Genomic DNA, 21,315 nt, shown 5'->3' with positions numbered 1-21,315 from the left:
GCACAAAATCTAGGCTGACATTCTCATTGCAGTATTGAGGGAGTGCTGCACTGCCAAATGTGCCGACTTTCAGACAAGACGCTGAACCGAGGACCTGCCTCCCCTCTCAGGTGGACTTAAAAAATTCCACAATAGAAAAACAGAAAACTTCTCCCTAGTGGCTGCTGCGTTTCCTACATTACAACAGTGACCACACTTTGAAAGTATTTCATTAATTGGAAAGCACTTTTGGACATTATCTGGACTTCTTTGTGCTTGAGCCAGTACCTGACAGTCAACGAGCTGTTCGTCCATGTCCATCTGCTCCTTGGGGACTTGCAGAGCAGTGTCCAATGCAGCCTTTGTAATTAGAAGCCAGCTGTCCAGCTCTTCAGCCTCATTGTGATACAGCTGGAGAGCTTGTTGCTGGCGTTGTTCTTCCACCTGTTCATTGAGCCTCTCCTAAAAGAGCAGACAAGGCCATGTAACTACGTACTATATTCACTGCTCAAGATGCCGTCTCCTGTACATCGGGGAGACCAAAAATCAGATTGGATCATTGTTTTTCTGAACATCTCCAGTCTCGTAAGTGTGACCACAAGCTTCCATCATTTGCCACTTTAATTCTCCATCCCACCCGATCTCTCTGTCCTTGGCCTACTAAACTATTCTATTGAAACTCAATGGAAGCTCGAGGAACAGCACTCATCTACACCTTCTGGCCTCAACAGAGTTAAACAACTTTGGATCATAACCAACCCTCCCACTTACTTGGGCAGTAGAGGCTGGTAGTGGTTCTGCTGTAACCTTTTACACCTCCATCTCGTTTCTTTATTTATCCCATCACCACTTCGCTTTTACCTTGCACCATCATCCCTTTTGTCATTTAATCACTCCTGCCCTCCACCCCATCACAGACCTTCCCCTTTTGTTCTTTCCTCCCCCTGGCCTGCCAATCCCACTATTTCCTGCTTCAGTCCTTGCTTAAAAATCAAATCTCCAACATCTTCCAGTTTTGACAAAAGGTCATCAGCCTGAAACGTGAACTGTTTTTCTCTCTCGATGTTACCTGACCTGTTAAGAGTTCCCAGCATTTTCACTTTTTAAATTTAAGGTCACAAAACTTAACTGCCCAAACAGGTTTTAACACCATTGAAGAAGTCCCATTACTAGGAGCTGACCCTGCGCCAGTGGGTGGCGGGACTGTGAGGTGGCATTTTCGCAGTGGCTGCCGCCAGGACCGCCATCCAGTTGAGGTCAGCATCCAATCAGAGGGCTGGCAGCACCACTTCCAGCGGTGGCCAATGCTGAGGCTGCAGGACAAGGAAGAGGGTGCCTCCACGCCGAGGTAAGTTTCTTCCAGCAAGCCGGGCCCAAGCAAGCCGCACCCCCCACAATCAGTGCATGGGTTGGGGGACCCATATTCTAGCGGCAGTGCCTTAGCCAGAGGTGGCCACTGCTGCTGGGTTTACCAGGCAGTCTCCCCACACAGCGGTGGCCCCCTCCCAACGCCAGTAAAATGCAGGTGGGGGCTGGAGGTGGCTCTTTAATTGGCTGCCAGCTGGGCAGCTGCGCCACTGAGGTCCCCATTGCAGTGGGAAGATGTCGGGCTCCCCTCCCTTCCACCTCCCAGCCGGCCTTCAAAGTGCTGGTAAGAGCCAACCTGCAAAATCTTTTTGTGTTGTTATAATAGTTACTGTGCATCAAAAGCTCTGCTGGGACGAGTTCTAACTGCTCCATGCATGCTTTTGTCCCCTCTATTGAATGATAGAAGATTGGTTAGCTAACAGGAAACAGAGAGTAGGCATAAATGGATAATTTTCTGGTTGGCAAGATGTAACGAGTGGTGTGCCACAGGGATCTATCTGTGCTGGGGCCTCAATTTTTTACAATTTATATAAATGACTTGGATGAAGGGATCGAAGGTATAGTTGCTAAGTTTGCTGATGACACAAAGATTGGTAGGAAAGCAACTAGTGAAGAGGATATAAGGAGGCTACAAAGGGATATAGATAGGTGAAGTGAGTGGGCAAAGACCTGGCAAATGGAGTATAATGTGGGAAAGTGGGAAATTGTCCACTTTGGCAGGAAGAATAAAAAAGAAGCACATTATCTAAATGGTGAGAGATTGCAGAGCTCTGAGATGCAGAGGGATCTGGGTGTCCTAGTGCATGAATCGCAAAAGGTTAGTATGCAGGTACAGCACATAATTAGGAAAGCTAATAGAATGTTATCGTTTATCACGAGGGGAATTGAATACAAAAGTAGTGAGGTTATGCTTCAGCTATACAGGGCATTGGTGAGACCACATCTGGAGTACTGTGTACAGTACTGGTCTCCTTATTTAAGGAAGGATGTAAACACTTTGCAGGCAGTACAGAGTGGGTTTACTAGATTAATACCTGGAATAGGTGGGCTGTCTTACGAGGAAAGATTGGACAGGCTAGGCTTGTATCCGCTGGAATTTAGAAGAGTAAGAGGCAACGTGATTGAAACATATAAGATCCTGAGGGGTCTTGACAGGGTGGATATGGAAAGGATGTTTCCCCTTGTGGGAGAATCTAGAACTAGGGGTCACGGTTTAAAAATAAGGGGTCACCCATTTAAGACAGAGATGAGGAGAAATTTTCTCTCAGAGGGTCGTGAGTCTTTGGAATTCTCTTCCTCAAAAGGCAGTGGAAGCAGAGTCTAAATATTTTTAAGGCAGAGGTAGATAGATTCTTGATAAGCAAAGGGGGTGGAAGGTTATCAGGGGTAGGTGGAAATATGGAGTAATCAGTTCAGCCATGAACTTATTGAATGGTGGAGCAGGCTCGAAGGGCCTAATGCATATACAATAACTTTGTACATTCTGTGTTAAAATAGAGTGCCTGATAGTGATTAAAGGACAAGGCTATCTGCCCGTCATCTAGTGGCACAGGAACATTCATCAGCTACAGGATTATACGGTGGCACCCCACAGCTGGACATAATAGGCTAATTCGGGATGAACGTTACAAATGGAAATACAGACGTCAAAAGACTGCCGACATCTTTTCGGGGATATCTTTTGAGGGGTACATTCTGTGACCCTCAGTAAAAACATAGTAAAGGGCTGAAAAGACCATCAGCCCAACTAGTCAACTTCCTGGTGTATCTGATAATGTGTTTATCTTCAAGATACTTGTCCAATTTTGCTTGAAGAGCTCCCAAGCTCTTTGCCCCTCCAACCCCTTTTGGTAAGCACTTCCAAAATCCAACCATCCTCTCAGTGAAGTAGGTACTTCCTCAAATCCTGCTCGAGTCTAGCTCTTTCCATGTTATATGCATCCCCTTGTTCTGCTGTCTTTTACCAATTCATCACAAAGACTGATTAGTTTGAAAATGTCAGTCATATTCCCTCCCCCGCCACCCACTGTTTTCTCTGCAATAAGAATCCCAGTTCTTTTTTTTTTTTAGCCTATTCTCATACATTTTATTCTCTTCTTCACATCATCTTTGTACCTTTTCCATCACAGAAAAGCTCCAAACAGTTGCCCAGAACATCTATGGTCAGCAGATGCTTAACTCAGATCCTTTCACATACGCTTGTTACTGTACAGCGCCTAGCCCCTGCACCATCCATCAGCTCATCTCTCAGTCCCATCACCTGCCCTTTCCTCATTCAGCACATCATGCTTGTGCCTTCTCTCTGAAACAGCACTCCACAGTACCATTTACCCAGCCTTTCCCCATTCCGCAAGTTGCCCCTGTGCATTCTCTCTGAAACAGCTCACTAATCAGTCCCATTCGCCCTTCCCTATCCCCCAAAATTCCAAACTTTCCTTTTTCAATCATTTATCCACTCACTCTTTAAAAGCTTCTTTCGATTCTACTTCCCGCACTGACTCTGGCCGGGTATTTCACATCCTAACAACTTACTGTGTTAAAAAAAAAATTCTATTCTGTCTCTTTGACTTCTTGGTGATGATCTGAAATGAATACCTCTAGTTACTAATCACTGGCCAATGGAAATAGTTTTCCCAATTTAACATAGCAAAGGCCATAATAATTTTGAACATTTCCTTTTAACCTTCACAACTCCAATGAAAAGAGCCCAAATTTCTCCAAGTTAAGTCTCTCTTTCCTGGGCGATTTACAACCAGCTCCACACAAGTCTCCTTTCTGGAATTTAATAGATGATTAACAAGAACAGATAACAACAGGAGTTTTTAAATGTTCACAAAAAGATGGAACAGAGAAGAAGCAAAAAGCTGAACGCCTTAAGAGAACAAGTAAGTAGAGAATCTGGAGTCTGCAAACCTCGAGAAGTTGTTTCTTTCCCAATGCTTTCATCTTGATGGTGGCCATTCGCTCTGCGAGGACTGTTAGTGTGGATTGCATTGCTAGCTGGTCAGAAGTATCTGCATCCACAGTGTCGGACACCAGCTCTTCAGCAAAGCAGATCTGGAGCTCATTGATCTCATCCTGGAGTGTCACAATCTCATCCATCAGCGCCTGAGGCACACAGAAACCACAAATATCTTTAATCCGTATCTGACAGACCTCAAGACTCAAAGCTCAACAGACACGTGATCAAAGTGTGCAGGGCAATGCTGGTCCCACGGTCCGCAGAGCAGTTCCTTCTGAAACCAGTGCTGTCCGTGTGTCAGTAAGATAAATGCCTGGAGAGCAGAGTTCATTGATAGCAGTAATGAGCTAATCAGGGAGTGCTACTCAAGGGGCATACCTGGTGTGCAGCCACCTGGACATCGTGGCTCTTGCCTGCATCAAGCGCCTCCCCGAGCTTCCCCTCGATCGACTCCATCTTGGCTGAGACTGACTGGACGGAATCCTGATACTTCTGCTGTCGTTCAAGGGCCTCATAGAGAGTGCGCTGCTTTTCACTGATCTGCAACAGAGAGGGGGTTTGGAGCGCAAATATTTACACAGCACACACTACGTGGTAGCTGGTTATCATGCCTGTTAGTCCAATCGAATTTACTCTACTTCTCATCTGACCAGAATCACCTTCCCAGAAACCACAGACCAGTGGGGAAACAAGAATTCTCTTCAGTGTCCAGGCCACCCTCTTTAAATTGGATTATCTAGGCATTTATCTCATGTGAAAATTGGATGCTGTGTTTCCTACATTACAACAGGCTAACAAGTACGTCATCAGCTGTAAAGCACTTGGGGACGTCCAGAGGTTGTAAAAAGGTACAAATTCATGCTCTATTTCTCATTAATTTACAAATTTATTCTTCTTCATTCAAAGCTGTCCAGTTAATAATCCTGCCTAAGAGAAAAATTCAAATTCCTTCTAGCTCTGTCTTGGGGCTTTTACTGCAGCTGCCCCTCTAATGGCGAAGGTGTCACTGAGGTCCCAGCAGCACCCATTCTGTCCAGCCCTGTGCCCCATTGTGTTCCTGCTTTGTTATATCAAGACTCAGGTGCTGTAGAATCTAGCATACTGGGACAAATTGCCAGTGTGTTCGCAATGAACACTCTTGGATGGCACTAGGAAAAGAATTTCGGCCCTAAGTAATCCAGTCAAAGAGTACAGCCCAAATGGGCTGAATGGCCTCCTTCTGTACTGTAGTTTTGATGATTCTGGGGTACAGTGGCATAATGGTGATGTTACTGGACTAGTAATCCATTAAAAATGAGTTCAAATCCCACCGTGGCAGCTTGAGAATTTGTATTCAGTTTAAAAATGATCTGGTATCAGTAAAAGTGACCATGACGCTGTCGGATTGTCAGATTACCCAGTCAGGCCTATATGTGACTCCAGTCCCACACCTTCAGATTTATCAAACCGCTGTCAATGGTTAAAGAAGTCCCTTCACCATCTTCCCAGGGCAACTAGAGATGGGCAATCAATGCCTCCCTTGCCAGTGATTCCCACATCCTGAGAAAGAATAAAATTCTATCAATGTAGACTAGCTACGGCAGATGATCAGCAGCCGACACTCCTGGCCAGAGGACGAAAGACAGGAGCAAGAGCGACAAACAAGAGGAAGAAAACAGATAAAAAAGATTAATTTATGTTTCCCATCAGTCACCGGCTCACCACATTCTTTAGAGTTTCCCAGGATCGCTGCAGGTCATCGAGCTTAGAGGAGGCCGGGTCTGCCAGCATGGTCTCAAACGGTTCCTGTAGCAACGCTGAACTGTTCATATCCTGAGCGTCAGGAGCTGCTGTCTGCAATTCGTCTGCAGATAATGCTGTGTAAGAAGCAGCATCCTAGAAACATAAACACTTACAACTGAGACTCAAGGCTACCAACTACAGGATCGAATGACTATAAGCTGCATCTATACATGCTTCAGGGTTAGACCTACAAATTACTCCTACGTGGACAGGAACCATCACTAGAAACTTTTATGACAGAACATCACAAGCAAATCCGGCTTCTCCCCATTTTCCTCTTCCCCTGTACATATCGGGCCTCTTCAGACCCTTCAATGGCCCTACAGCCCTCCCGCTATATGAGCCGCACAGCACCACATGCAAGTTGAAGTTCCTGTTCCCATTAATTCTCATCTATCTCGGGTTGCTGGAAGTAGCAGATGCTCTGATCAGAGGCTTAGCCAACAGTGTAGTAACAGCACAAAGAACAGCTCTTTCCAAACCTCCAAACTTGAGGATACGGTGAAGTAGGGGAAGGATCTGCAGGTTGATTAACAGTCTGGCGGGCCGCATTACCAATGCTCCTTCCATGTAACATGTTACTAGTTACCCATTAACCGACACCCTTTTGCCTGTGATGTGGCCTCAAACCATCATAACTAAGGTTGTATTCCACGATAACAATCAGGAAAATTATGTATTTGACGTAGATTCACCATGCCAAATTAATGGGGGGGATTAATTTCCACCTGTTTGCCATTTTTCTGCCCTTCTCCTGAAGTTACAGGGAGAAAAGCTGGACGACCAACAAGGAAATTCACCCCCATGGTCTTTAAGGGGTAAAGCTGACTCGTTATTTTTATTTCCACGGGTTAATCTCCCTCTCCCCAATTACAGTCAAGTTAGTAACTCACCGTGGCCCCGTGCGGGTCACTGCGCATCAGAACCAGTTACATTACTACAAATTTGCACCTCAAATGTCTAGCAGACGATCAGGTCAATTTGGTGGTCTCAGTGGGCGGGACAACACTGCATCCCCGGTTTTCAGGCCTACACTCCCCACAGGCATGACTCTACACAGAGAGGAGAACATAACCCGCTTGTTCTCTAACATTTCTGTGTTTCAAGTAGTCTCCTTATCTGTGGGGTTTTGCCCATATACCCACTCCCTCAGCAAGACCACCTCCTTCCACCTCTATAACATTTCCTGTCTCAGTTCATCTACTGCTAAATCCTCACCCATGTATCTGTTAACTATTCCAATGCTCAACTGGCAATCCACCCACCTTGCACCCTCCGCTCCCTTGAGCTTATCCAAAACTCTGCTTCCCATAACCAAGTGCTACTCACCCATCACCCCTGTGCTCGCTGACCTATACTGGCTTCCAATCTCCAACACCTCAATTTTAAAATGTTCTTCCATGTTTTCAAATCCCTCCATGGCCACACACCTCCCTATCTCTGTAACCTCCTCCAGCCCTACAACCCTCCTGGAACACTACTCCTCCAATTCTGGCCTCTTGCGCATCACCAACATCCATCATTCTATCACTGGCGGCCGTGCCCCATCCTCCCTACACCTCTCCACCTCTCGCTCTATCCTCCTTTAGGACTTTCCTTTGACCAAGCTTTTGGTCGCCTGTCCTAATAGCTCAGGTAGCACAGCGTTAAATTGTGTCTGATAACGTTCCTGTGAAGCATCATGGGTCACTTTATTTTTATTTATTTATTTAGAGATACAGCACTGAAACAGGCCCTTCGGCCCACCGAGTCTGTGCAGACCATCAACCACCCACTTATACTAATCCTACATTAATCCCATATTCCTACCACATCCCCACCTTCCCTCAATTCCCCTACCACCTACGTATACGAGGGGCAATCTATAATGGCCAATTTACCTATCAACCTGCAAGTCTTTTGGCTGTAGGAGGAAACCGGAGCACCCGGAGGAAACCCACGCGGTTGACAGGGAGAACTTGCAAACTCCGCACAGGCTGTACCCAGAATTGAACCCAGGTCGCTGGAGCTGTGAGGCTGCAGTGCTAACCACTGCGCCACTGCGCCGCCCTACATTAAAGGTACTAAATACTAGTTGTTATTGTTGTTGTATCAGCAGTATACATTTTATTCAAAGGAATTTTACCTTCTCTGCAAAACTGCTGCTCCCTGCTGACTTGGCTCATTGCTGGAGCAGCAGGATGCCAGTCTGAAGCCCACCCTGAGGATCTGAGCTGGGCCTGCAATTGGGGGTTCCAACTCATGCTTGCTATCCAGCAGCCCCTACACATTGTGCACATGTGTGGCTCATGGGGGAAAATTAGGATCCTGTCTTGGCTCTGAGGCGATGCTCTTCAGAATATTTCACAGACCCCCTGGAAAGTCTCGACAGACCCACAGGGGTCCATGGGCTCCATGCTATGAACCACTGTGATCTGATAAATGCAATTCATGGGCCCCATACGACCCCGGGCTGTATTTTGCCCACCCTCTTAACTAGTACCTTAACTCTCCTTTTGAAGAGCATCTCTCTCGTACTGAACATCCCCACAGAAGACTATTCCTCTAGTACACTGTTACCTGATTATACTGCATTTAGTATGCCTCTAGTTGTTTTAAAGGGGAAAATCTATATATCTAGATTTATATAGTAAATAAATGTTTTCTTAAAAGCATTATTAAAATTCTAAGTTTAAAAACAGCACTTGTATATTATGAGTATTGTATAGTATTATCATTTAGATCGGGGGGTGGGGGGCGGAAAGAGAGGTGGTCCGTGACCACTCATCCAATTTAGCTAATCTAAAAAGGATTCTTCATAGGATAAATGCCGTACAAATCCCAATGGTAGCTGTTAACACAATTCATGTTATGTGTGCGGCGTTCAAATGCTCACCAAAACTTATCAAGTGGCCCTCCAACCCAAATAATTGTCCATCCATATACTAGAGGGATGGCCTTCAATAGACAAGTTGGGGCACAAGTGGGATGAATGAATAGTCTTCTCATTCATGAATTTCAGGAGAATGTTCTCATGTGCAACAGTGACAATCAGCTCAGGGTTGCACGCAGATTGGTAATTTACCTCTAACCATCTCTACACATGATGAGCTTTGGGGGCACAGTGCATTATGCAGCATTATAAATTCTATAGGATAACACCCTTTGAATGAATAGGAGGGAGGCAGTGACCAGATACACCAGAGTAATGCGATGTCTAACTACTGATTAAGCATGTGATCAGTGTAAAGGATTAAGCAGAAGATAGTACCTGGTTACCAGACACATCAGCATTAGCCACAGGTGAGGGAGAGCGACAAGCGGTCGGAGAGGAAAGCTCACTGTTGGTCCCCTCTTCCCCAGACTCCTCAGTGACAGGTGAGAGGAGCGTATGACAGCGCCCAGCTGTCATCTGATACAAGCCCAGCCAGAAGGAACACAATTCAATAAGAGAGAGAGATCAGGACAGGGGTTACATTTAATCACACTGTAAAGTAAAAATCATTGAAAATATTACAACCTTTCTCCACAAAGTGAAACAGGTCTGAATAAAAACACAAAAGCCGACAAGAAAAAAAAATTAGCGTTAACCTATTTCCCTCCCCCACAACTATCTGAGAGAAATCTCCATCACAGTAGCTTAATTGGGAAACATTCCAGGAGGGAAAGGGTTAACTTGCACAGGGCAGGCAATGAGACACAGCAGCTGATTAAAGCAGGAGGGTGGATGGTATTATGTTAGTGCAGTTGGTAAGCAATGATAAGTGGAAGAAACTTAGCAATCTTACCATCACCACAGAAGGGTGTGCAGAATGTGGGGGCAAGGGCTCTCCATCCAGCTCCTCCATCCCTTCAGAGAGACCCTCCACCTCAGTGACTGTCAGCAGCATCGTGGCATGTTTCGCTTTCATCGTCAACATCTTGCACTTGGTATTCAGCGCAGCAATCTGCTCCTGGTAGCCCTTTATCCTCTGGGCGAAATCCTGCTGAGACATCGTTGGTGGGACAAAAGAACAGCTCAGATCCTCATCCACACCTCAGACATTCAATCCTACCCCGGCTCCTCTCCTCTCTGCGGTCAGCCAATGAATGAGGAGCCAGGTCTGTGACTGAATCCATACATCAGCAGTGAGCCTGGTAGGCAGGATGTTCAGCTGTTTATGTGAGAGAGAGAGAGAGACAGCAGAACACCACACAACCTCTAATGGCAATCTGCACAGCACAGAACAGGAAATGAGCTGAGTAATCTGCTCTCTCCCATCCCCCGCAGTCCAGAAAACACCAGTCTAACCTAAGCAGCTCTTACATACCGGTTTCACCCAGATCTGGGAAAGAACAGGAGGAAAGAGGCAATCTATCCGTGCACGAACAGACAGATGGCTGGCTGCTGAATAACTGGGTCACATGGTGATGGAACTGATTACAAATGCGAAGAGATTCAGCTCCAGTCAGTGGTGGTGTAACAGCTTGAGGCGGCGTTCTGTTTAATGGTCTGCAAAGCAGCATCGTCTCCCAGTTAAACTGCAGCAGTCTAACATTACCCCATGCAATCCAGTCATTCTGCCAACCCCTTACTGCAAAGATTATTCTACTCTGCTGCAGAAATCTACAATCCTTGGCAGAAAATGAGCCCTCTGTTTTTTTTTTTAAGTGACAGGTGGAAATGGCCCTTCACTGCGTAGGTGTGCGGTGATCGAAAAGTGATTTTGTTTTTGGGTAGAAGCTGCACAAGGAAACTCAGTCCCTTTCCTGCTCGGTTAGTCAGTAATCTTGCTAAGATTCGCACTGCGATCTCGGGATCAAATGTTTTGCCTTTGCGGCAAGGCTGCAGCATCAGTGTAAGATGCAGCATTGAATACAGAGGCAGGATTCAGAGCAGTGAAAGCAGATTGAGACACTTTCCACCCAATTTACACTGTTCACGCTGGTTCGAAGCCAAAACCAACACTGAAGTAGTAATGCAAGTACTTAGGCAGAGCTTGGACAAATACCCAGCTCAGCGTCATTGAGACAGAAATAAACTATTGCGACCTGACTGCACTAATGATACAGCCTTTGGAGCCCATTACCTGCTCTTTGAAAGCCATTCAAAAGAATTTACACAATTATTTCCTGGCCCGTGATCAATAATATCCAGTCTTCAGCAGCACTTTCCCATAGTTTCCACAAACCTTGACACTGCAACTTGTAGTCATTAGAAAACCAAAAGAGCACACCGCCCTCTATAGGGGACCTCGGACCTGTGACCCCCCTCCCCCACTAACCAATCAGATTCAAGGATTCTTAATAAGTTGGACAGAGTTTAAACCTCATTGTTAAAAAAAAATAACCAGGAAATGTAAATTAGAAAAGTGAATTCAGTGGTAAATTATGTACAGAAGGTGAAGGAATGGGAGACGTGATTAAGAGATACGAGAAAAAGTTTTTTTTAATGTCTCCAACAATAATTAAAATCTGAAGGAATCAGACTCCACAACTGTAAACAAAAGCAAGCTACTGTGGATGCTGGAAATACTCGGCAGGTCAGGCAGCATCTGTGGACCGAAAAACACAGTTAAGGGGCTGGATTTTGTCAGGGCAATGGGGGGCCCCAACAACAGACAGGCAAGCAGAGGGCAACCCTGCCTCAGCCATTTGGGGGAAGTCCCAACCAGATTCTCAGCCAATCTAGCAGCTAACGAGTTGCCGTCCCTTAAAGGGACAGGAGCCCACTTCCAAGAGCTGCCAGCCAATCAGAGGGCTGGCAGCTCCTCAGTCCGAGCAGTATCACCGGGAGCGGTGGCCACTGCTGGGACTGCCCCCAGCTGCAAGACTCATCGATGGACGCCAGTGGGGTTGGGGGGGTTACTGGGGCCAGTCAGGCAGGCCCCGGCAAGGTGGGAGTGGGGTTTTGCCACAGGGGCAGCCACTGCCACCAGGAGTCCCTCCATGGGCAGCAGAGTGCCCATTTAGGAGGGCCCCCCACACCCCCGAGCCTGGAGGGAGGCCGCCAGGGTTCGCAAGGCGGTCTCCCCACACGGCACAGGGCCCACCCGCCACTGGTAAAATGCCAATGGCAGCAAAAAGAGGCCCTTAATTGGCCACTTGAATGAAACAATTGCCCTCTGGGCAGGTGCGCTGTCCTCTGCCTTCCCCACCACTGGCAAAATGTGCTCCCTTGCCATTTTCTGGCCGCTCCCAGCTCACTCTTGCAGGCCCCATAAAATTCAGCCCAAGGTTTCAGATCTGTGATCTTTCATCAGACCTGGGCAAAGTTAGAAATGTAATATGTTTTAAGCAAGTGAAATGGGAGAGGATGGAAGGAAGGAGTGACCAAATGACAACAGAGCTGGTGGTACAGGGCCAAAGGAAGTGATAATGGGGCAAAAAAAAAAAGACGTGAGCAGAGAAGGTGTAAATGACAGAATGATTTACAGCTGCCATCTGAAAGCAAAAAGAAGAGAAAAACAAGAGTAAAACCAAAACCTGCAAAGAAAAAGGAAACAAAATGGGGGCAGAGATTATGGTCCAAAATCACTGAACTCAATGTTGAATCCAGAAGACTGTAAAGTACCTAACTAAAAGATGAGATGCTGGTTCTCGAGCTTACTTTGAACTTCATTGGAGCACTGCAGGAGGCCGAGGACAGAGAGGTCAGTGTGAGAGCATGGTGGAGAATTAAAATGACAGGCAACCTGAAGCTCAGATTCATGCTTACAGACTGAATGAAGGTGTTCCGCAAAGCAGTCCTCCCAATCTGAGTTTGGTCTCCCCATTGTGGTACCAATTGCAAAGTGAGCAGCGAATACAGTATACTAAATTGAAAGAAGTACATGTAAATCGCTGCTTCACCTGGAAGCAGTGAGGAGAAAGGAGGTAAAAGGGCAGGTGTTGCATCTCCTGAGCTTGCATGGAAAGGTGTCATGGGAAGGGGAGGGGGTGCTGGGGAGTGGATTAGGGTGCTGCAGAGGTAATGGTCCCTTCGGAATGCTGAAAGGAGAGGGAAGGGAAGATGTCCTTGGTGGTGGCATCACATTGGAAGAGGTTGAAATGATGGGCGATGATCTGTTGAATACGAATTATGATGGAAGCTGAGGACAACAGGTATCATCATGGTTCCGGGACGGAGAGTAAGGGGTGAGCGCAGAAGTGAGGGAAATGGGAGACAGACAGTCGAGTGCCCTGTAAACCATGGTTTGCGGGGTGAGGGGGTGGGGTGAGGTAATCCTCGATTCAGGAAAAAGGAAGACATATCAGAAGCACTGGTGTGGAAGGTTGCATCATCAGAACAAATGCGACAGACAGAAACTGGGAGAATTGGAATGGAGACCGTACAGGAAACAGGGTGTGAGGAGGTGTAGTCAAAGCAGCTTTGGGAGTCAGTGGGTGCCCCCACCTGCTAATACAGGTAAAATCACAGTGTCAGTTGGGACCCACATGTGCCTGGGTGCCAGTGGAGCTTCCAACCATTTCACTGAGACCCCCAGCTATGGAACAAACCTACTGTAATGATATAGTGCTCTTGAGATGGCTCAATCAAGGTCATTACAGCCCAGCCTGATCTTGCTCCCACACATAACGGTCATGCACTTATTATGTGTCACAGTGGCTTAATGGTAGCACTCATGCCTCGGAGTCAGAAGGTCATGGGTACGAGGTCCACTCCAAAGACTTATGCACAAAATCCAGGCTGGCATTCCCAATACTGTGGGAGTAATGTATTGTCAAAGGTACCAGCTTTTAGATGAGATGTTATACCAAGGCCCCTCTGCCCTCTCAGGTGAATGTGAAAGATCACATGGTTACTATCTTGAAGAAGAGCAAATGAGTGGTCCCCAGTGTCTTGGCCAATATTTATCCCTTAACCATCATCAGTAATAAAACAGATTATCTGGAAATTATCTCACTCATGCTTCTGGGATCTTGTGCACAAATAGGCTTCTGCGTTTCCCACATTGCAACAGTGGCTACACTTCAAAAGTACTTCATTGGCTGCGAATTGCTTTGGGACATCCTGAGGTTGTGAAAGGAGCTATATGAATGCCAGTTCTTGTTTTATTTGTACTGTTGGGACCCACAAGTCTTGTAATAACAGTGGAACTCGCCCTTTCTGATTTGCTCCGAATGAAATAGGAGATTTACCCATGTGTTTACCTCGTGTCGGGAGATCTGAGCCTGCAGCTGCTGAATGTTGCTGGTAGATACAGGCTTCTCCTGGATCTCACGATGTGCTCTCTCAATCAGCTGCTGGAGATGACGCATCTCCTGCTCGTACTGCTCATACTGGATCACGGCTTCCTGGAATGGCAAGTGCATCCAAAATAAACACATTATTTGACAAACGTATTCTATCCTCAAATATCAAGGGCTTTCTTCAAACCCTGTCGTAATTTGCACTGCCACGGGAATCAATTTTTTCAAGATAAATGATGAAATCCCTGCTTCACTTGGGATTGGAATTTGTGATCATCAGTTGCAAGGGCGCCGTTTCATTAATCGATCATTCACGCCTCGTGTTTGCCCCATCATTGCATGGGTCAGTTTGGACAGAAACATCAGAGGTCATTTTCTGGCTTTGCACTCCCAGTGGGGAAGCCCATCCTAGTTGCCCTTGAGAAGGTGGTGGTGAGCCTTCTCCTTGAACCGCTGCAGTCCGTGTGGCGAAGGTGCTCCCACATTGCTGTTAGTTAGGGAGGTCCAGGATTTTGACCCAGCGACGATGAACGGATGGCGACATATTTCCAAGTCAGGATGGTGTGGAGGAGAACTTGGATGTGGCGGTGTTCCCATGCACCTGCTGCCCTTGTCCTTTTTAGGTGGTGGAGGTCGTGGGTTTGGGAGGTGCTGGTGAGTTGCTGCACTGCAGCCCCAGTGCACCAGTTTAGTTTTAGAGATACAGCACTGAAACAGGCCCTTCGGCCCACCGAGTCTGTGCCGACCATCAACCACCCATTTATACTAATCCTACACTAATCCCATATTCCTACCACATCCCCACCTGTCCCTATATTTCCCTATCGCCTACCTATACTAGGAGCAATTTATAATGGCCAATTTACCTATCAACCTGCAAGTCTTTGGCATGTGGGAGGAAACTGGAGAACCCAGAGAAAACCCACGCAGACACAGGGAGAACTTGCAAACTCCACACAGGCAGCCCCCAGAATTGAACCCGGGTCGCTGGAGCTGTGAGGCTGCGGTGCTAACCACTGCGCCACTGTGCCGCCCTGTTCCACTGATTCCAGTGGAGGGACAGTGATCAAGTGAAGGACTCTGCCCGCAAATTACCTCCCTAAAATTTACTGTAAAACCATGTGCCATTGCAGACTTCAATCAAGCCAGACGTGAGACCCCCCCCCCATCCCCGCCCCAGCTGCTTACCTGTAGGATGTTACACTGCTGGATCGCAGTGTGCTGCAGACGACTGGCCTGCTCCTGCAGCCTCAGAGCCGTCTGGCAGATAGGCAGGTTGGTGACAATTTCTTCTGGAATTCGCAGGGCAGCCTGATATCTGTGCACGATTTGGACTTTCTGCTTGAACCCCTCCATGTCAGCCAGTAACCTCTGGAGAGACAGAAACCAAATCAGGAAAGTCAACAATGCCATCTGGATATTGTGTCAGATGTTGATCTTGAGACATTGAAATATTGAATTCCACATAGTTTTGGGGGTGGGAAGGAGAGTGGAAACACAATGGGGGGTGGGAAGGGGCAAGAATGTACAGTGAAGGCCAGTTCCTGTTGAGATCCCATTCCCCCCAACTCACTCTTTAAATTCCTATTGGATGGACCTTCGTACCCACCCACCAGTCTCCTCCCCTCATTGAGAGGGCATCTCAGGGGGCAGAGCAGATGGTAATGAGTACCTAGGGAACACCAAAAATGCCACCTTTATATCCAATAGGCCAAAACTCATGAGCTGAGCTGTTGTGAGTTCTACGGAGTGCCTTAAGAATGTTGGAGGTTTTACTGGGGAAAAGTAATCAACAACAAAGGAGTTCATCTCCTTCCTAAACTAACCCGTCCGCTCTGCAGTGCCATTCCAACATCCTGATTCATTGGTTACGATGGGCGCTTGGTGAAACAGACAACCATTAACACCAGGACCTGGGTTTTCTTAAAATTGGGACTAGGTGGTGCGCTGCTATTACATCGTAACCCAGGGCAAAGTAAGTGAGTCACTCTCTCTCACACCTACCGTTGTTAATGTTGGCTTTACTGAGCTCTGAAAGCCCCATCAAACCACATCTGCACAGACCTGCTTTGATGCTTTAGCGTTGAGCAGGCACAGAAATGTGTCAGCTTCACCTCGGTTGGCAACACTCTCACCAAGTTCAAAAGGTTGTGAGCTCCGGTCCCACTCCAGGGACTTGCCACGTTCTTTCACGATGAGGAGCTTCAGTTAGGTGGAGACTAGAGAAGCTGGAATTGTTCCCCTTAGAGTGGAAAAGGCTAAGGAGAGATTTCATAGAAGAGTTCAAAATTCTGAGGTTTGGATAGAGTAGATGGAGAGAAACTGTTTCCACCGGCAAGAGGGTCAGTAACCAGAGGACACAGATTTAAGATAATTGGCAAAAAGCCAGAGGGAAATGAGGCGATATGTTTTTAGGCAGTGAGAGTTATGATGATCTGAAATACACTGCCTGAAAGGGTGGTGGAAGCTGATTCTCTAGTAATTTTCAAAATGGATAAAAACTGAAGGAAAAATTTAAAGGCTATGGGAAAAGAGCAGGGGAGTGCGACGAACTGAATAGCTCTTTCAAAGAGCTGGCACAAGCACAATGGTCCGAATGGCCTCCTTCTATGCAGTATGATTCTCCAATTCGATACATTATCTGGTACCTGTCTTTGAAAGAGTTGCTCCTTAAGGCACAGGCGTGCAAGCTCAGGGGAGGTCAAAGTAACTTGGGCCTGTTTCACCATCGCCTGCAGGCTCTTCACCTCAGTCTCAAACTGCTCCATATCCTGTAAGACACACAGAGCTGGTCAATGAACACAGCATCATCGTGAGTTACTTGCATCAGCTGGCCATTCCTTCTCTGTCCAGTGATGTGTTCACACAGCAGTCCTTCCTGATACGGTTTCATACAGAACACTTTTAAATCTAACAGGAGCAAGACAATCGCCCGTGTTTCCAACATTAGGGAAATGGGAAAAATGGACAGAACCCGCGTCAGTTGGGATTGCATCTTGTTTTCACCCTCATGAGAAGTTCTCTTACCAATCTTACATCTCAACGTCAAGGGGACGTAGCTGGAGAGGTTTCTGTCAACTTCCGATTCTGTAACATCAACCGTCACTGTCTCTGCCCTTGTTTCAGCCCCTTGTCTGTTGAAATCCTCATCCATGTCTTTGATACCTCGGACTCGATTATTCCAACGCTCTCCAGGCCGGCTTCCTATCTATCACCCTCCATAAACCTGAGCTCATCTAAAAATCTGCTGCCCATATCCTAACTTGCATCCACTCCCGCTCCCCGATCTCCTTCCCCTCCTCCAGTGGCGGCTGTGTCTTCAGCTGCCTAAGCCTAAACTCTGGAATTCCTATGGCACTATTGTGAAAAAATGCAGGAGACAATGAAGGACAATCCAGCAACAAACAGCATGCCTAACCAATCTGAGTCAAATCATTTAAGGACTGACATCTGCTTCTCTTACCTCAGCCCCACAATAGGATAAGGTACCAAAACAGAGGATGAAATGAGAGCTGTTGATGGGAAAGGAAGGCCCAAAAAGTCCTACAATTGGCAAGTCTACATGGGGAGAGCGAGAGGAGTGGCTGTAGATAAAGGAAGACCTGAGAGAGGTGAACGTCATAGCCAGAAAAATAAAATTGCCAAGTAACACTGCAGCACAAGGAGGGCTGGCACGGGTAAATTTGCAGGTAAACATTTAAGTTAACCTACCTATAACATAATCCAGATAAAGAAATTAGTTTAAAAACTAAAAAACAAAGCTAAATTGAATCAAAGACCCCAGAAGTAAGGGAGTGCGAATGTTAGAGAGATAGGTAATAAAAACACCTAAAGTGCTGTCAGTACAAGGGAAGAAGCTGATTGGTGAATAGCTGGTGGGTTTTTCAAGTATTAAGATTATTTCTCAATTTATTTAATAGTCCAATAAACAACGACGTGGCAGGGTGCCTCAGTCCTGTGGAATGCACATCCTGTGCCATGTGGGAACTCCAGGACACGTCTCATGTCCTAGGAAACGACATGTGCAGGAAATGTCATAGGATCATGGGAAACAGGAGCCGGAATAGGCCAATCGGCCCATCGAGGTTGCTCTGCCATTCAAACAGATCATGGCTGATCATCTACCTCTACGCCATTTTTCCCCACTATCCCCATATCCCTTGATGTCAATAGTTCCTAGATATTTTGATAAATTTCTGTCTTGAACATGCTCAATGATTGAGCTTCCACTGCCCTCTGAGGTAGAAAATTCCACAGATTCACCACCCTCTGAGTAAAGAAACTGCTCCTCATTTCAGTCTTAAATGGCCTTCCCCTTATTCTGAGACTGTGTCCCCTTGTTCTAGACTCACCAGACAGGGGAAACATCCTATCCACATCCACTCTGTCACGCCCTGTAAGAATTTTGCAAGTTTCAGTGAGATCATCAGCTGGAGGAGCTCAAGTTCTGGGTTTTTGAGCTTGAGCAGCAGTTGGTGTCACTGTGCTGCATTTACGAGGCTGAGAGCTACGTGGATAGCATGTTTCTGGAGGTGCTCACCCCGCAGCTTATGGGTGTGCAGACAGACAGGGAATAGGTGACCGCCAGGCAGTGAAGGAGGGCCAGGCAGGTCGTGCGTGAGTCCCCTGAGTGCATCTCACTCTCCAACGGGGCATATCTGGAGGGATAGGTGAGGGTGATGGTTCCTCTGGGAAGTGCATCCAGAGCCTAGTGCAGGGCACCACAGGTGGCTCAGCTGTACGGGGTGAGGAGGAAGACTGGGAAAGCAATAGCATAAGAGGATTCTACAGTTACGGGAACAGACAGGCGTTTCTGTGGCCGCAGAAGTGATTCCAGGATGGTATGTGGCTTCCCTGGTTCCAGAGTCAAGGATGTCACTGAGCGACAGCAGTGCACTCTGAGGTTGAGGATGGGTGGGGGGGGGGGGGGGGGGAAGGGTGAACAGCCAGCGGTTGTGGTGTATATCTGTACCAATGGCATAGGTAGAACCATTCTTGTAAATCTTCTCTGCATCCTCTCTCAAGCCTTCACATCCTTCCTAAAGTGTTGTGCCCATAATTGGACACACTACTCCAGTTGAGACCAAACGAGTGTTTTATAAAGGTTCATCATAACTTCCTTGCTTTTGATCTCTATGCCTCTAGTTATAAATCCTAGGTTTCCCTTATGCCTTTTCTCAATCTGCCCTGCCCTAGGAAACTAATATCTTCCCCTCCCCCACTTGTCAATAGCTAATTAATACAATAAATCATGGAATTCCCTCCCTAAACCTCCCTCCCCTAACTACCACTCTCCTCCTGGAAGGTGTTCTTTAAAACCTCTCTCTGTCCTAATATCTCCTTATTTGGCTCAGTATTGAATTTTGATCATCCGACATTTTACTACGTTAAAGGTGCGAGAACAATGCAAGTTGTCATTGTTGAAGTGGAATTTAACTGGCTCAGTAGGTATGTGGATAATTGATGCAATGTTAAATAATTATTACTCTGTCAGTTACAGGCAGGTTGTTATCCTGTTGCATCCCAAAACTATGAAAGCTTAGCAACACCAGACCAGATAGTGATTCAATTAAGAGATTTCAAGGCATTCCCCCTCTCTTTCTCTCAAAAGCAAGGTAGCATGAGCCCAAAGCATGATCACTGCATCTGCGCAATGGATTTTTAACTGTTTAGAATTATCCTGGAACCCCAACCCAAAAGCAAATGATGAACAAGACGTGGTTGTATCTTATGATGTGCATAACTTCAATGGTGTTGATCCAATTAAACCAAGGGGTTTAACATCCATGTTGAAAGACCCTCTATGATGATTCCTAAAGAATATAGGGGAATCCTCCAATCAGCTTCTCAATCTACTACACACAAATAACTTGCTCATTGTGCACTGATTGTGATCAGAAAAGTACAGACATCAATCCTTAAAATGAGACTACAGCTTGAAGTTGAGACTCAAATCCACCATCCTGTTGCTAATGAGGTACAACATTCCTAAACTGAAGATCAACAAACCATGTGAAGCACAAAATGACATTAAATACAAAACAATCGACTCCCACTCGGAATCTTTGTATGTAAACCAAAGATCGTAATCACAAGTAATCTCTAAATATTCTGGGATACAGATTGGTAATCTTTATACGCTGTGAGTGATTTCATTGTTTGTCGCAGGCAATTTTATAAAATACACTGGCTGATTTATTTTCTAAGAATTGGTTGCCAGAAACGGTAAAACAATGAATGACTCTCAGAATACTGGTTTTAATTGTAAAACATTTGAAGGCTGTGATTTTATATCATCAAGGCACCTACATTTCGGTACAACCTTATCCTCATGCCATTGTTATTTCAGGATGACTGTGTATCGGATATGATTATAAAAGGTGGAAATGAGACTTTTACTGTCTTTGAACTTGGTGTGCTTAGTGAAATTACATACAAATTACTGTTGTACATTTGGTTCTTTATGCTGCCACCGTATTGAGTCTAGCCGGAGAGGTTCTTCGGCTGTAGTATTTAAATATTAATCTTAATTTCATAAGAACGATATACATTCCACACTAGCCTATGTGGCGCCTTCAAAGGCCACGTTGTAACTGTTCTCAAGTCTCTCCCACATGATCTCTTACATCATCATGGAGGGCTGTATTTTTTTACACACTCTCAAGATTAACCCTTTCAGACCCTTATACTACAATTACAGGACAGAAACAGGCCATTCGGCCCAACAGCTCCATGCTACGGTCCACACAAGCCTCCTCCCACCTTACTGCATCTCACCCTATCAGCCCATTCCTCTATCTCCCTTATGTACTTATCTCACTTCCCCTTAAATGCATCTATGCTATTCGCCTCGACTACTCCATGTGGTAGGAAGTTCCACATTCTTAGCACCCTCTGGTTAAACAAGTGTCGCCTGAATTCCTTATCAGATTTATTAGTGACCATCTTATATTTATAGCCCATAGTTTTGGACTCCCTCCCAGTGGAAACATCTTCTCTCCATCTACTCCATCAATCCTCTTTCATAATTTTAATGACCTCTATTCAGTCACCCCTCAGCCTACTCTTTCATA

General features: G+C 46.2%; 1 protein-coding gene across 11 annotated transcripts in view; it reads right to left on the bottom strand.

Annotated features, from left to right (window-relative positions):
• The window catches only part of LOC137376257 (nesprin-1-like), a 500,292-nt gene that overhangs the window by 167,385 nt on the left and 311,592 nt on the right, over positions 1–21,315 (bottom strand). For 8 of the 11 annotated variants that reach the window (XM_068044441.1, XM_068044433.1, XM_068044435.1 and 5 more), the window contains 9 exons: positions 16,891–17,013; positions 15,431–15,613; positions 14,204–14,347; positions 9,859–10,056; positions 9,342–9,482; positions 6,011–6,184; positions 4,688–4,849; positions 4,261–4,455; positions 268–441 (listed from right to left, as the gene is read on the bottom strand). In XM_068044441.1, coding sequence (XP_067900542.1) covers positions 268–441; positions 4,261–4,455; positions 4,688–4,849; positions 6,011–6,184; positions 9,342–9,482; positions 9,859–10,056; positions 14,204–14,347; positions 15,431–15,613; positions 16,891–17,013 — 1,494 coding nt within the window. The remainder of the gene's footprint in view (positions 1–267; positions 442–4,260; positions 4,456–4,687; positions 4,850–6,010; positions 6,185–9,341; positions 9,483–9,858; positions 10,057–14,203; positions 14,348–15,430; positions 15,614–16,890; positions 17,014–21,315) is intronic. The other 3 variants (XM_068044434.1, XM_068044448.1, XM_068044439.1) reach the window with 2 other exon arrangements.

Source organism: Heterodontus francisci, chromosome 13, assembly GCF_036365525.1.
Source record: "Heterodontus francisci isolate sHetFra1 chromosome 13, sHetFra1.hap1, whole genome shotgun sequence".
Lineage (NCBI taxonomy): Eukaryota > Metazoa > Chordata > Chondrichthyes > Heterodontiformes > Heterodontidae > Heterodontus > Heterodontus francisci.
Note: the sequence above shows the minus strand (reverse complement) of the source record. Positions and strands in the feature narration are given on the sequence as shown.